The 14,810-nt window shown below is 43.3% G+C and overlaps 3 protein-coding genes across 4 annotated transcripts; all 3 read left to right on the forward strand.

Annotated features, from left to right (window-relative positions):
* The first annotated feature begins 116 nt into the window (after positions 1-116).
* ankrd54 (ankyrin repeat domain 54) lies at positions 117-4,100 on the forward strand. Its single transcript, XM_076752686.1, has 8 exons — positions 117-779; positions 1,283-1,330; positions 1,420-1,518; positions 1,791-1,862; positions 2,101-2,148; positions 2,826-2,950; positions 3,043-3,150; positions 3,271-4,100. The coding sequence occupies exons 1-8, from the start codon at positions 389-391 to the stop codon at positions 3,343-3,345; spliced, it is 966 nt and encodes a 321-aa protein (XP_076608801.1). The 5' UTR covers positions 117-388; the 3' UTR covers positions 3,346-4,100.
* Positions 4,101-4,344: 244 nt separating this feature from the next.
* On the forward strand, positions 4,345-9,575 carry hmgxb4a (HMG box domain containing 4a). Of its 2 annotated transcripts, none has more exons than XM_076752684.1 (13): positions 4,345-4,408; positions 5,116-5,230; positions 5,448-5,584; positions 5,745-5,823; positions 5,918-6,508; positions 6,932-7,135; positions 7,400-7,578; positions 7,720-7,801; positions 7,910-7,974; positions 8,093-8,189; positions 8,314-8,477; positions 8,622-8,744; positions 8,867-9,575. In XM_076752684.1, the coding sequence occupies exons 2-13, from the start codon at positions 5,194-5,196 to the stop codon at positions 8,909-8,911; spliced, it is 1,803 nt and encodes a 600-aa protein (XP_076608799.1). In that variant the 5' UTR covers positions 4,345-4,408; positions 5,116-5,193; the 3' UTR covers positions 8,912-9,575. The 2 variants fall into 2 exon arrangements, with proteins under 2 accessions (XP_076608799.1, XP_076608800.1); XM_076752685.1 differs by having other exon boundaries at positions 4,358-4,408; positions 5,128-5,230.
* Positions 9,576-10,393: 818 nt separating this feature from the next.
* LOC143333523 (GTPase IMAP family member 7) lies at positions 10,394-13,734 on the forward strand. Its single transcript, XM_076751575.1, has 3 exons — positions 10,394-10,507; positions 10,896-11,044; positions 11,705-13,734. The coding sequence occupies exons 1-3, from the start codon at positions 10,483-10,485 to the stop codon at positions 12,569-12,571; spliced, it is 1,041 nt and encodes a 346-aa protein (XP_076607690.1). The 5' UTR covers positions 10,394-10,482; the 3' UTR covers positions 12,572-13,734.
* The last annotated feature ends 1,076 nt before the right edge of the window (positions 13,735-14,810 follow it).

Here is a 14,810-nt window from a genome sequence, read left to right on the forward strand (position 1 = left end):
TATTGGACGAAAGCTAATGAACAACACGGAATCTGATTGGTCGTGAAAGCTCTGAGGCTGTTGACTGTGCAATGGGTGTGCCTCTTACTACTTCTGTCCGTTGAAATGGCAAATGTGAAATAGGGGACATTTTTGTGCCGTAAAGGAAGGGTGTCTACTGCTGTTAAAACACTTCAAATTACCCAGGATAGAAAGAATTAAATGGAGGAGAGTTTGAGCTGACGTGCCGTGCAGTGGCCTCAGGCGTCGCTGACGGAGCAGATGTCAAATTCAAAGTTGGCTCCCGATATTACTGACGGCTTATTTTCCTTTTTGCTCCTGCAGGAGTAGTAAGGACCGTATGTAGCGAGTGTAGTATAAACACAGTATCCGTATGACACGGTGAAGTATGGACGGATGGAGCCCAATCGTTGCAACTGCCTCGGATAATGACCGTTCCAGCTCCGAGGGGGAGTATATGGTGGAGCCTGGACCCGAGGATGAAACACGGGAGTCGATGGACAGAGAGCAGCGGAGTAACGTGGAGGGGGTGGACGACGGGGGCACCGCTGCCGTCGGGTTCGGGATAAGCGGGACAGGGGAGGGCAAGGTGGTGCTGGGTCGAGTCGGACAGAGAGACGACAACGAACTCAGGTACCTGCACTTGTTGTGGGAGCCGGGACGAGCGGAGCTTGGCGCCGGTGGTGTGGCGAGCAAGCTGGGGAAGATGACGGGGAGCAGGGCCAGGCGGCAGCACAGAGTCGTGCGGAACCTCGGTCCTATTGGGAAAGATATATATGGTGAGGGTCATTGAAAAATAAACAAGGTGTGTGTGTGTGTGTGTGTGTGTGTGTGTGTGTGTGTGTGTGTGTGGGGAGCTAGGTGTTTGCAGCGTAAGTTTACCCACAAAGTTACAAGCTAACGTTAACGTGCGTAATGATGTTGGTATCTCAATGTGGCTAATGTGATGATATTTTCATACAGTATGAAAGCTAGGCTACCCTCACCAACCAGGTACAGGTAATAAAGTCCAGTCACAGTGTAATACTTTGAATAACAGAAGGGAACGGCATTCAAGCTATGTCATATTATGATAACCAAAATCCCAGGGGGTATGTTGTCTAATCTCTTAATATCAATATCCTGTCCATGCTCAGTGTCGTACTGATGAACAGTATATGATCAGTTGCTGTTTTAGACAAGCACCCCTCTTGAATGTGTAAACTCGGTCAATCTGATCCCATTCATCCAGTAGTAAAGCAATATTTACATACTTTTCACGCTGATTGTCTTATCTCCACAGCTGTGAAAAGGCTGAGAGAAGCAGCCAACAGCAATGACATCGACACAGGTATGCACAGTGAGGAGAGTAAAATGCTGTGCAAGTGGTGTCAGATGTTTTGAGGCTGTGTTTCACTAATAAATGATGTGTTCCTGCAGTTCGAAAGCTCCTGCAAGATGACATAGACCCCTGTGCAGCAGATGACAAGGGAAGGACAGCCCTTCATTTCTCTTCCTGCAATGGCAATGAGAGCATCGGTAGGTTGGTGATAAGATTGTCAAGACTGTATCATAGGAGATCATGTATAATGCAGCTGGATGGTTGGAGAGAGCATCGTGCAGTGTGAAGAGTCACAGTCCTCCATCAAGAAGTCCTGCACTGTGCATGTTTCCCTAATCTGCTAGTTATAGTTATGAATTTTAGTTTTCACCAGCAGCTGTTTTTCTACACTTTTTCCTCACTTCAGTCAAGTTTAAATTTCAACAATTGCATGTCTTTCTTTTTCAAATATCTTTATTCGTGACTGTAGTGCAGTTGTTGCTGAGCCACGGCGCTGACCCCAACCAGCGAGATAGTCTGGGGAATACCCCCCTCCATCTGGGTAAGAGAACAATCAGCATGCCGCGAAACCTGTAGCACTGTGTTCAGTAATGCATATGACTGTGGTTTCACTCTGACACACAACTGTGCAGCTGCTCTAGGCTCACAACTGTATAAATGAGTAGATATACCACAGAATAACATAAAGGAATTTTTTTGTGAAGCGTCAAGTGTTTTAAAACAGTTTTATTCTTCTATTCTATGTTGCACCTTGCCTATTTTGACTTGTATTTCTGCAGCGGCCTGTACCAACCATGTGCCTGTAATCACCACATTGCTGAGAGGAGGTGAGACCACTGTAGAGGTGTTGTTTTCTTGTGTATACATGTTACTCAGTTTGCCATTTATAAGAAAGGTCTATTTAAGTTGGCTGAAAATAAAGAGGAGCAAAATCGACTTTCTTCACTTTGGAGTTATTCATTTAAAGATTACATGTAGACACATGTAAGGCAGCAAGTACCATGGATTACCTTTTAAGTGTAAATTGCAGGCCAACATGAGCACTGATTTTAGGATGGTGATTAGACTGTTATTGTGCTATACTTATTTATTTTAATTTAATTGGACAACTTTCAGCCAATCAGAAACAAATATTTGTGTGGCCCTGGTAAATTTTAAAGAATTCCTAGCTGCCTGTACATTTCCCACCAACAGAGGGCTGTTTACAACAAGCAGAAGCTACTTTAAAATCATTTCATCATAAAGTAATGCACAGCGTTCAGTTAAAATATAGTTCAGATGAAGGACTGTAACCACATCAGTGTCTGTAGCTAGCCTGTATGCTACACTGTCAAAATTAATTAAATATATCTCTCCAGATTTTGAGTGATGTTGCTAGATTTGTAACAACAATGATCCTTTAACTCTAGACAGTATGAATAGTATTCAGTTAGAATTGAGAATTCATTGAGACTGTTTAATAAGCATGTGTAACTAAGAGATCTGTACTACTGCTTCTGTTAAGGAGCTCGTGTGGATGCCCTCGACCGAGCAGGCAGGACCCCTCTGCATCTAGCACGCTCCAAGCTTAATATTCTGCAGGAGGGAGATTCACGCAGCTTGGAAACCTTGAGAGGGGAAGTCACACAGGTAGACAATACGTTAACTTGCTTTTCTTAGTGGAGCATGGCTTGTGGCTTTGGATAGATCGTGATTGTTTTGTTTTTGTTGTCCCTTTGCAGATCATTCAAATGCTGAGGGAATACCTGAACTTAATGGGCCAGAGTGAAGCTAAAGAGAGGCTGGAGCACATTTCGACACAGTTGCAGCACACACGCACCAAAGAGCAGGTGAAACCTACATACAGGACATGTGTTTATGTGTGGTTTTTAGATATGCATGTAGTGATTATTATGCATTTACTTTTCACCAACTCATACATGGTTTCATGTGATTTTGCCTTTTTTCAGGTGGATGAGGTGACCGATTTACTGGCCAGTTTCACATCACTCAGTCTACAGAAACAGAATTTTGGGGATAGGTAGAAAATAAAGTGTATTGAGAGCTGCAGTCTTGCTCCTTCTCAGGCAAGATTCTGCTCCACAAGCCTTGACCAGACCAGAAAATTCTGAATCACACTGCTTGGGTTTTCTGTCTATATTCCAAACTAAATATTTATCCACAGTCCTGCTGTCATGGACTCTAACATTTGAACACCATGCCATCTTAATTAAGGTAGGATGCTAGCATTTATAGCTCTGGTGGTGTTTTTATAGTGTCCCTGTGGCTAATGCTAGAAAAAAATATATATTGTTAATTTGGTTAAAATGGACTTCAGAAATGGGGAGTCAAGACAAAAGTCAAGACAAAATAAATAAATAAATAAATCACGTCAGCTTTTCAGAAAGGGGATAAAAGCAACTCCCTAAGGGCGAATGCATTAAGATCAGGAAGCTAGTGGAACAGAAGCTAACCCTGAGATGTAGTGGGACTTCAGCTCTCTATTTGTGTGTGTGTGTGTGTGTGTGTGTGTGTGTGTGTGTGTCACAGCTTGTGCTGACATGTTCTTTGCCTGCTATTATTAGCAAAGTTGTTAGACAATTATGAGATACGTTTCACAAGAAATGATTAAACAGTTTTCACTGTTGTATTTTTGGTTTTCTTATCAGCAGCGTTTGCATCTTGTTGCCTTTTCTTTTGTACTGCATGTTATGTTTGTACGTGAACTGTATTGTAAAAATTGATCTGGCTGTTGTTGGAAATGGGTATATGTGAATCAATAAATCAATATGTTTGGCTATATTTGTGCAATAGTGTCTTTCATGCAGTGCAAAAAATGTAAAAGGATTGTCTATCTGGGTGTTTGCTGCAATTTGATATATTTATGTCAATATCAACATAATAAATGAGAGGGCCTTCTATAGTTGTCATTTTGGATGGTAGGTACCTACCTATCAGCTCTACCGATTGTACTGCTAATATGGCTACTTTTCCCCCACGTTGATTGGCTGCATTACCAAAGTCCCTCCCCCACATGGACACGTATTGTTGTTTCGCCGATAATAAAAGATGGCGGACGGACCCGCGTAAATTGGAGACCCCATAGAGGTAGTAATATTTAATAAACACATTCTTTCCTCTCCTTCTGGTGTTCGTAAACTACACTTACTGTCACCCCAGAGGAGATGAAGATATGAGCAGAGTTAAATACATGTCCGCCACAGTATTTTGTGCACTTGAGGTGACCGCGGCCTAACTGTGGGTTAAAGCCTCGGTCTTTCCTCCGCCGGTCTCTCCGGCAAGCTGAGGGCACGCTCGGCGAGTCGGACTCGAGTACTGGAAATGTTGGGAAGCTAGGGAGTCAAAGTAAATGGACAGGGGGTGTGTTTGTGTATCTTTATGAAAGTAGGCGGGAATTTGTTAAGCTATCATTTTTGTGCAGTTTTGTGGGTGACATACAACATCATTATTGTAATATAACGCAAATTGTACTCATTCTCGACAAGCAGCGAACCACTTCCACTTCTCCACTTTTTAGTTACGTTAGCATTATGTCCAGCTCACCGGCAGCTCCAGCGTTGTTTTGGCTGCTCAGTGCAGGACTAAGCAGGGATAGCTGTTGCAACAAAGTAGCTATTGCGATGTAATTACCTTTTCGTGATGTAGGTAACGTTACTTGGTGCGAAAAAAATGAAGAAACAAATGAGTAAAGTTTTCCACTTGGTTGTTGTGTAACGGTTAGCTGGTCTCTCTCATTTTTGTCTGGAAACGTTATATTCGGTTCTGAAACTTCCATTTGAATTTTTCCCCTCTAGTTGACTTTGCAGGTCAGTATCCTGCCTTATGTTGTCAGTAACATACTGTGACAAATAACCGTCGACACAGGACGAGCCATGGCTTTTGAGGAGATCAAGAGCAAAGGAGGAATGGGTAATGTTTGCCTGTACACTGCATGTGGTTTTACTGTGTTCTTACTGTATAGGAATATCAAACATGTACAATTTTTGTATATCTTCCATGTGCAAACTAGCAGAAAATATTTTAAGAGACGTGGATGTAATGAGATTCTTTGGCAATGTTTATCCTCAGTTTTATCAGAAGTTTACTATTAAGGTAAGAATCACAATACTTATTTCATGTATTCCAGATGTGGGGATGGAAGGAGAGAGGGGCCTTGTAGCTGGCCGTAGCCAGAGAGAGAAGAGGAGGTCGTACAAGGACCTGCTGAGGGAGGAAGAGGAGATTGCTGCTCAGGTCCGTAAGTCTTCCAAGAAACGGCCCAAGGTAAGTTATCTCTCCACAGTCACTTGACCTCATGGTTTAATATCACAGAAGACTTGAAGTTATTATGCAGATAGTTGTAGTGTCTTTGCACATTTTAATATGTTGAACATATTTGTTTATGAATTGGTAAATGCAAAGCAATTATGTCATTCTCAATCAGGATTCAGAACTTTTCATGCTTCATGGAGGGGACTCACACAAGAAGAAGAAGAAGCACAGCGATGAGTACTATCACAGAGGTGAGGGCTTGATGTTGTAGTAATCTTTGAATTTCACAAAAAAAACGACTTCCAGCTATTTACTTTTTTCTTTTTCTTTCATCATCCTTGTCAGACCACGATGGCTCAGGCCCACCTCCCCACAAGAAGAAGCACAAGTCTGCAGACCGCTCCCCTCCTCTCTCGTCCCCCTCATCTTCCCACCCGACAGATACGGCGATGGGCCTCCTGCAGGCTATCACCTCTCCCTTGGCCACAGGCTCGGACCCCAGTCCCCACTTGCATAAGAAACCCTCCTACCCTTCCTTTTCCTCGCACTCTTCCAAGGACCGCAAACGTGAGAGCAGCAGCAGCAGTGGAAGCAAAGGGAGCCACTCCTTCTCTCACTCCCGCCCCATATCGACATCATCATCATCTTCCTCCAAGAAACACTCATCCTCTTCCTCCAAGTCCTCACTGTTCCACGGTGGCACTCCAAAAGAGGAACCCTTGACGTTACGTGAGGCTGACGGGCTGAAGATGAAGCTCATCATGTCGCCAGAGAAAGAGGAGGGAGAGAGTTTCCCGTTCACGCCGCACTCATCCAAAGGAGGTGTCAAAAAAGAGAAGGATAGAGACCGAATGCAGCTTTCGAAGTCACCCAAGAAGAAACTACAGCAGAATCGAGATCCACTGCCTGTAGTGGGGAAAGAGGTGGAGGTGGAAGGTATGATGGTCCTAAATTATGTTCCAGGGGATGCAAGTTATGTCACCTTTGTCTTGAAATCAAATAGTATGTATAGCACCTTACTCCTAAGGAACTAAACTGACCATATGTAAGATACAGTCAGTACATCCTTCCATTGATAGTCACTGATGCATTTGAATCTTGGCTATTCCATAAGCCAGTGTACTGATAATAAGTACATTTACTCAGCTTTTACTCTGTGCTTTAGGGGTAAATGATCAATTATCGATGATTTTATTAGTAGTAGTGAAGTAGTAAAAGTACCATGGAGATGTATTGGCACAGATGTTGCTGCTACAGATGTTATTGGTGCACCTGTAGTGCTAATGTACCACACCGCCTCTAGATTATTATTATTTTTGTTTTGTTTTATTCATTAATATTTATTGCTGTGTCGTACAGGTCATTATGGAGGTGGCATGGGAGATGATAGCTCTTCATCTGGGGGTGAACTGGAGGCTGGTGAACTGGTTATAGATGATTCATACACACATCTGTCAAAAAAGAAGAAGAAGAGTAAAAAAAGCAAGAAGAAAAAGGACAAAGAAAAAGACAGAGACAAGGATAAAAGTGGGAAGGACAAGAAGCACAGCAAAGGATTTGGGGGTGAGTTTAATATTCTTTAAATATACAGCATGTATCCTGTAGTTGTCCCTACAGCTGAGTAGTGTTGAGCCTCGTAGTTGTAAAAGATGGCACTGAAAGTTTCATTGAAGTCTTTCGTCTGTTGTGGCAGCATTCAGGTTAGCAGTTTTAAAGATGGCGGCTATCACACCGATCAAATCTATACTTTAGACTGAACCATTATCTGACTGTGTCAGCACAGCACTTCATCACCGTTGCTTTATCTTTTTATGACACCCTCATCAGACTCATCGAGGAGCCACAGCCACTCCCATCCCACTGTCACCCACAGTGCTGTTGGCCCAATGTATGCTATGGGCACGCCCGTCCCTCCACACCACCACCAAGGCAGTGATGGGGTGACAGAGAAGAAGAAAAAGAAAGAGGAGAAAGACAGAGAAAAGCATGAGAAGGAAAAAGATAAGGTACAATACTGTTCAGCCGTATTTCTTGCAACAGTCAAACTGGAAAAAGAGCTTTGAATGCCAGAAATCTTTGTGTGTGAGGAAATGCACAGTTTTCACTAATATGAAAAATAATTGGTTAATTTGTTTGTCCTCTCTCAGCCCAAGAAGAAGAACACATCGGCGTATCAGGTCTTTTGTAAGGAGTACAGAGTCAACATAAATGCAGAACAGCCAGGACTAGGTGGGTAGTACAGTGACATACGGTATAATGACACTGATTGGCATATAGTCCTTTCAGATATCACTAAAATAGAAATTTAAACAATATGGTTGTATGTCTAATCTGCAGTGTTTGGTGAACTAAGCAAAAAGTTGGCGGAGGTGTGGAAAGCAATGCCAGAGAAAGACAAATTAGTGAGTTCTTTTCCCTTATTTCTAATTAATACTCAAAAAGCTTTTGAATGTCTGTGTTTGTGCATGCAGCTGCGCAAGTTCACTAAACATCCTGTGTTTTATGTTTGTTCTCCTGCAGGTTTGGAGGCAGAAAGCTCAATATCTGCAGCACAAACAGAACAAAGCTGAGGCCACTACAGTCAAACACAAGAGCACCAGTGAGAGCAAAAGCAAAGGTACCTTTGACTGAAACTGCACACTTTCCGGTTGACTGAGAAAGATTTACCATTTCTCATGTCTTTGTCCTCTCGCTCTCAGTCCTCATTACTCTTGTCTTTCAATTGTGTTTGGTCATGACAGTTGTAGGAACGGGAACAGGGATGGTGTCTCCGAACAGAGCGCCTGGCACTGTGTCCCTGTCCCCAGCACGAGTCCCAGATGTGGATCCCATTGATGCCGCAGCTCACCTGCAGCTACTGGGAGAGTCCCTGTCCTTGATCGGGCATCGGCTACAGGAAACAGAGGTAAGCTTCCACACGCACCCGTGCACGCACTGTATTTGCAGGTTTGTTGTTTTTTTTTTTTGTTTGTTTTTATGCTGTGGATTCAACCTGAAACCTCCATGCAACAAAGTGGAGAGTCATGTGACCGATGTTTCCGTGTGATAGGGGATGGTGGCGGTGTCCGGCAGTCTGTCTGTACTTCTGGACTCCATCTTGTGTGCGCTGGGACCGCTGACCTGTCTCACAGCACAGATACCACAGTTAAACGGATGTCCTCGAAACGTCCTGGTACAGTATTAGCTTTTCTAAATGTATAATTATTGTATGCATTCAGGTGTTACACACGTGACAGTGTTTGTGTGCATCTGTGCTGCAGATTTCTAACAAAGCTCTGTCTCTTTTCCTGTCAGTCAAACACGTTGGACAACATTGCCTACATCATGCCTGGGCTGTGAGTGAAGGATGATCAACATGTTTGACCGGAGTGTCCTTTACAGGAAGTGACACTCGGACTGTAATTTAAGCCACCGATGGCATCTGAAAACTCGGATATTTCTAGTGTCAACATGTTTTTAAAGTATTTTTTTAAAAATCCTGTTCTCTTAATTTTCTAATCGTTATATTTTTAAATTAAACGTTTTACTGGACACGTTAATCTTTCTTGGCATGTCAGCTTAGTTTTACTGTTACAGTGCTGTTGTATGAATGATGTATGTGCTCCACTGAATGTGTGTGTGCATTTGGTTCGCTGTGAAGTGGGTTTGACTGTAGTGTATGAGACTGCAGACTGTTCTATTACAAGTCAAATTATGTGTTTTTTTTTACTGAAATGTACAGGAACATTGAAGTGGTTGTCTTTATGTCACCATCACCATAATGTAATATATTTGACATCTGCTTAGCTTTTCTTTTACCATGTAAAAAGTGCTGTCATGCCTTGCTGTTTTATACGTTTGATATTTTGCTGTGCAGACAGCACTTAGATTTAGACTGTGCTGTAGAGTTTCCAGTCATGGAAAACACCTGTAAGTGCAGCCTTGTTGTAATCAGGAGCTGTTCATGCAAACCTCTGTCAAACATTTAACAAACTGGCAGCATTAAAATAAGATCCGTTCCCAGATTCAGCTTCTGCTCTTTTATTAGCCTTGATGGCAGCGTGCCTCTGGCCTGAAGTGCTTCAACAACCCTCTGGATGGATCAACATGAAGTGTTCTACAGATGTTCGTGGTGGCCAGAGGATGAATCCTAATGATTGGTGGTCCTCTTTCCCATCAGCCTTAGCTGTACTCTGTGTGACGCCAGTTATCAAATGTTAGCATGCTAACACACTAAATGAAGGTGGTGAATATAGCAAACATACCTGCGTACCATCAGCATGTTAGCATTGTCATTGTGTCTACGTTAGCATGTGGGCATTAGCATTTTGCTCATAAAGCAGTGGCAAGTTCCACAGAGTGTTTTGTTCTAAATGAATCTATCCAACAGTATGTACAAGTGCAGCTGAAAGGACCAGTCATTAAATCAGTTCATTGACTGACAGAAAATATAATTTGCAACTATTTTGATAATGGTTGAAGTCATTTTTCACGTGAGGACACTTCATGTGTGGCTCAGCTGTCACTCAGGGTAATCGTAACAGTGTTTCTTATTAAAACCTGAATTTTCACAAACCCAAAGACATGAATGCATAATGAAAATAATTATTAGCTGCAGTGAATATTTCCTTCACCACTGGGTTTAGATGCTCGACTGTATGTCGCTGCGTCAAAACACACCATAAAGTCTCAATGAGTCAGGCCCAGTGAGCTGAAACCAAATCCGTTCAGTCATTTTACCGCAGACCCCGGGCGGTCCGCGGGCCTCGTGTTGAGAAGCGCTGCAGCAGCCACCACAACAGATGGAGCTGTATTCACCTCTGCTGAAGTCAGGCAAGTCGAGTGCGCTCTCAGAGGCAGGACTGAGTCAGCCTGCAGGAACAAGGAAGTGCGTCCATCCCTGATTCGACGCGGCAGCGAAAGCAGCAGAAATGTCAGCATCTGCTTCACAATCAGGTAGGCTGGAGAATTACTTTTACATGCAGTTGAAGAGCTAAGTTTGCGATACATGTGGGAGAGAAGTCGGCAGGCGTGGCTCTCCTTTGCGTGCTTTCTGTATTTGAGCGGTTTGAGAAGGGACGACAGCTGCATAGGGCGCTGCCGCCACAGTGACAGGACAGCATTGATCAGCTGATCGCTATCAGCACACACAGATAGCCTGTCAGCGTTACATGAGAAGGAGCATTCAAGAACTCAAGTTTTTCTTACTCTGATCAACTTGTGTACTCCCTGGACAACATATACACAGTATACCTAGTACACACTGTTTTACACATAAGCAAGTATATCAGAAAAGCCACAGCTGTGTTTGTGTTTTCCCTCCTGTGTGTCTCCTGCTGAGCAGAGCTCAGGCTGGTGGTGCTGGGCCAGACGGGGGCAAGACCGAGGTCAGCAGTCTGCACCATCCTGGGCCTGCAAGACCCCCAGCAGGGCGCAGATGATGCCGTCATCCAGGAGTGCAGCAAACACAGAGGAGAAGCTGCAGGCAGACAGGTAGGGATGAAACACATGGAAAAGATCTGACTGCAATGATTCGTGGGAGGAAATATCTCTTTAAAAGTTTAATTGAAGTTAAATGTCTAGAGTATGAGGCCAGTGAGGCAAAGGGAAGTGTTTGAAAGATAACGAGGGCGTGTACCAGAGTTTACACAAGAATTCAAGTAGAACAGCAAAGCATTATAAAACTACGTTTGGAGACTGATTATTATTGTCATTGACGCATGATGACATTTGCTAGATTTGAATATCTCTTGTGCAATGACTCCTATAGCGCTCACATGTGTAATCAAATTTATAAGCAACAAGCTGGTGGTAACGCTGTGGATGTTTTGATAATACAATTCCTACATATATATGCACATACATACCTACAAACATGCATACACACAGATACGAACATATTACATAGTGTATATATACATACACATGCACCACATACCTGCATACACGTGTATTTACTGTCCTGCTTTCTAGAAATTCCCTCCTTCCAAACTTATATACTACTTCTCATTTAATTTACCTTGAATATAATCTATCCAAGTCCTACTTGCCCTATGTTGTATTTCATTACATTAACATCTAAATTTGTAGCAATGTACTTCAAAAACAAATATAAAAACACCTTGATTTTATGCTTCTACCACGTCTGTGTAGGTGGTGGTAGTCTCGAGTCCAGCCTGGTTTGGGTCAGACTGCGACCCAGAGGAAAGGAAAAGACACATATCCTCCTTTATAGCCTTATCCAGCCCTGGACCACATGCCTTCCTGCTGTGTGTCCCTGTGAACCAGCCAGCTGAAGGAGAAGCCAAGGCACTGGATGTCCTGAAGGAGCTGTTTGGCTCCTCTGCAGTCAGCACAAACACCATCATACTTTTCACCCACACGGAGGAGCTGGATGAGGACGAGCCGCTGGAGGAATACCTCGTCACATGGCGCAAGGACCTCCAGGAGCTGGTGGAAAGATGTGGCCACCGCTACCACACCCTGGAAACCCGCAGTGGAGAACAAGGGGAGAGGAAAGCTGTGGAGGAGCTGCTGGAGAAGGTTGAGCAGGCTGTGGCAGAGAGCGGGATGCAGCACTTCAGCTGCCCTCTGTACCAGGAGGCTGAGGAGAGAGTGAGGGAGAGGCAGGAAGAGATAGTGAGACAAAGGAGAGGAAAGGAGCTCAACGGCCAGCTGTCTCCCCCAGACTCACCCCCAGAGGAAAATGTGACAGAGGAGGAAATGGAAGCAGTCCGGGAAGAGGCAGAGAGGAGCGTGGATGACTTGAATGTGGATGTAGATAGTATTTTCCCCTCTGCCAGCATCTCACCCTCCTCCCCTGCTCCCTCTTTTCTCTGGAGCTTGTGGGAGAAGCTGACAGGCTGGATGACGTGGCTGCCCACTGTTGTGAGAAGGGAGGCCCTGCTGGGAGCGCTGGTCGGTCTGTTTGTGGGAGGACCGTTTGGAGGTATGATGGGGGCCACTGTGGGATCAGTGGCTACTGAGGTGAAGAGAAGAAAAACACAGAAAACTAAGTGAGAGATAATCCTGCACTAATGTATTATGCACCTTACAGTCATTCACTGTGTTCAGCACACCAGTTAATCACTGAGCTACTAGCTTACCAGCTAGCACAGCAGTCAAAATAGTATTTATGCTTGATCACTGAGCACCAGGACCTGTTTTTTATTTCAGAATGGGCACCACTTGAATAAAGCATACTGTATTATCTAATGGCTTTATTAATGATTAATCAGTCATGCTCCACAGATCAGTATTAACCCTTTGATAAGAACAGTGGGTTGCCAGGTTTGAAAAATCTCCTTGGCTGTTGTCTTTTTAGGTAATTATTCCTCTTGATGTTTCCTCTACAGCACTCAATTAAGTCTGCCAATAAAAACCTGCAGTATCTGATTTTTTTTAATCAGTTTTCTTTCAGCGTAAGTAAAATGTGTGACCACAAACCTGACATATTTCTGCCTTTTATGCTGATATGACAACTCAGCAGATATGTAGCAACATTAGCATTCATTTGAAGACATGTTTCTGGTCACCTGATCAACATAACGAGTCCAGTATTAACTCTCATTTTAGCTCTGTTTTTTGGTATCCACCAACTTCTGAGGGAAATATTTGGCTCTTCAGCTCCTAAATGCTCCACTATGTTCACCAGTTAGTTGCTAACTGTATCAGAATGACCCAGGAAACATAAAGCTGTGGGAAGGAAATAAAACTAGAACAAAACAATCAGCTGTAAAATACTAAAAGAGCTCCCTAGAACTGAGAGGATCTGCAGAGTCAGCTGATATTGTGAGCTCTTTCGCATGCAAATAGTGATTTTATCCATTGTTAACACAAAAATGTTGAGTAGTGCAGCTTTAACTAAAAACTAAAAATCAATGTAGGACACCAGTCAAATAGATTCTTCACACCCTGGCAACACAAAAGCTGTCCATATGAGTGAAGTATTAGTGATCTGAAAAGAAATAATACATATAAGTATCAGTATCAGCTTTAGTCTTTTCTTTTAATAAAGTAGTAGTGCAAAAACTTTTTTTCTCAAAAAAGTTTTGTGGTAATACTAAGAAACACCCACATGGTGGAGACATTGACTTTGTATTGGCGAAGCTGAACCACTTGAGGTGAACTGAGAGACACTTATTGACTGCTTACCAAGCAAATAAAAGCTGCTGTTTGAGGTACATTTCTCCGTTATTTCTCTAAGCTCTCTGAATCTGCAAACATCTTTTATGTTTGTGTGATCAAACTTTGGAGAATTTCTGACTGAAGGATGTCCAACATCTAGGCCAGCTTTACGCATAGGGGCATTTTGGTTTTGTCTTGTCTAAGGTGCTTTTTTTGGAAGCGGCATCAAACACAGTATGTTGTAGAATGAGTGGAAAAAGCGAGCTGTGGCGTAAGAAGCAGCCCAGGATTCGTGCTGCTTAAACTCGGCAGAGCACTAAAGCAGCTGTCTCTCCCAGACTCTCTCCTCCTTACACAATGGCAGGTTATGGCTTTGACATTGATGTAATTGATACTCTGCTAAAACCGTCAGTCATAGCCCATCCTTACATCTCTCTCTCTTGTTGCTCTCCCTGTGTCTCTCTAAACTGCCGGCGGCTCTGCCTCAGGAACAGCTAGGCGTTTCCGAATGTGGGTGGTCCAGCCGGGGTGGGAGGGAGACTGAGAAAGAGAGAGAGAGAGAGAGAGAGAGAGAGAGAATTAGCCCAGCTCTCATGTTTCCCAAAAAGAGAGGGGAGGGAGGGAAAGACACGAGAAAGAGAGAGTGAGTGAGAAGCAGTGAATGCGAGGGAGAGGAGAATGAGCGAGAGTTGAAGGCAGAGAATCAGCTTTGGGACTACATCTGTCTTCCAGATGTGGCCTCCACAGTTGCCTGAAACAGGAAAAAAGAAGGTTTTAAAAGTAAAGGAAAATTGGTGCTAAACAGTTTTTTATTGTTAGGGATTACACACAGTATAGACTACAGTATACAGTACGGGCTTAAGAATCCAGCAGCCAGGATATGCTGCTTTTTTTTCTCTTGATGAAACGGCAATGAAACAGCACGCTGGACCCCTTGAAGTAAATGTATATGAAAGAACACCTGTCCAAATATTATTCAGTCTTAGTGGAGACACATCACGGATAAGACAGAGAGAGCAATAATAGAGTTGGCATTATGGAGGAAAATTAATGAGAATTTTTTGGAGGGGAATTTGTTTCTTCAGGAAGATATGGGACACAACAGTATCAGAGATCAAAAATAGCACGAATC

This window comes from Chaetodon auriga, chromosome 16 (genome assembly GCF_051107435.1).
Source record: "Chaetodon auriga isolate fChaAug3 chromosome 16, fChaAug3.hap1, whole genome shotgun sequence".
Taxonomy (NCBI): domain Eukaryota; kingdom Metazoa; phylum Chordata; class Actinopteri; order Chaetodontiformes; family Chaetodontidae; genus Chaetodon; species Chaetodon auriga.

Excerpts from the sequence above, each read along its gene's own strand:
- ankrd54 (XM_076752686.1), top strand. The coding sequence starts at position 389 with ATGGACGGATGGAGCCCAATCGTTGCAACTGCCTCGGATAATGACCGT. Across the intron at positions 780-1,282 it reads TATTGGGAAAGATATATATG|CTGTGAAAAGGCTGAGAGAA; the intron begins GTGAGGGTCATT and ends TTATCTCCACAG. Across the intron at positions 3,151-3,270 it reads ACACACGCACCAAAGAGCAG|GTGGATGAGGTGACCGATTT; the intron begins GTGAAACCTACA and ends GCCTTTTTTCAG.
- hmgxb4a (XM_076752684.1), top strand. The coding sequence starts at position 5,194 with ATGGCTTTTGAGGAGATCAAGAGCAAAGGAGGAATGG. Across the intron at positions 5,231-5,447 it reads CAAGAGCAAAGGAGGAATGG|ATGTGGGGATGGAAGGAGAG; the intron begins GTAATGTTTGCC and ends CATGTATTCCAG. Across the intron at positions 8,190-8,313 it reads CAGTGAGAGCAAAAGCAAAG|TTGTAGGAACGGGAACAGGG; the intron begins GTACCTTTGACT and ends TGGTCATGACAG.
- LOC143333523 (XM_076751575.1), top strand. The coding sequence starts at position 10,483 with ATGTCAGCATCTGCTTCACAATCAG. Across the intron at positions 10,508-10,895 it reads AGCATCTGCTTCACAATCAG|AGCTCAGGCTGGTGGTGCTG; the intron begins GTAGGCTGGAGA and ends CCTGCTGAGCAG. Across the intron at positions 11,045-11,704 it reads GAGAAGCTGCAGGCAGACAG|GTGGTGGTAGTCTCGAGTCC; the intron begins GTAGGGATGAAA and ends ACGTCTGTGTAG.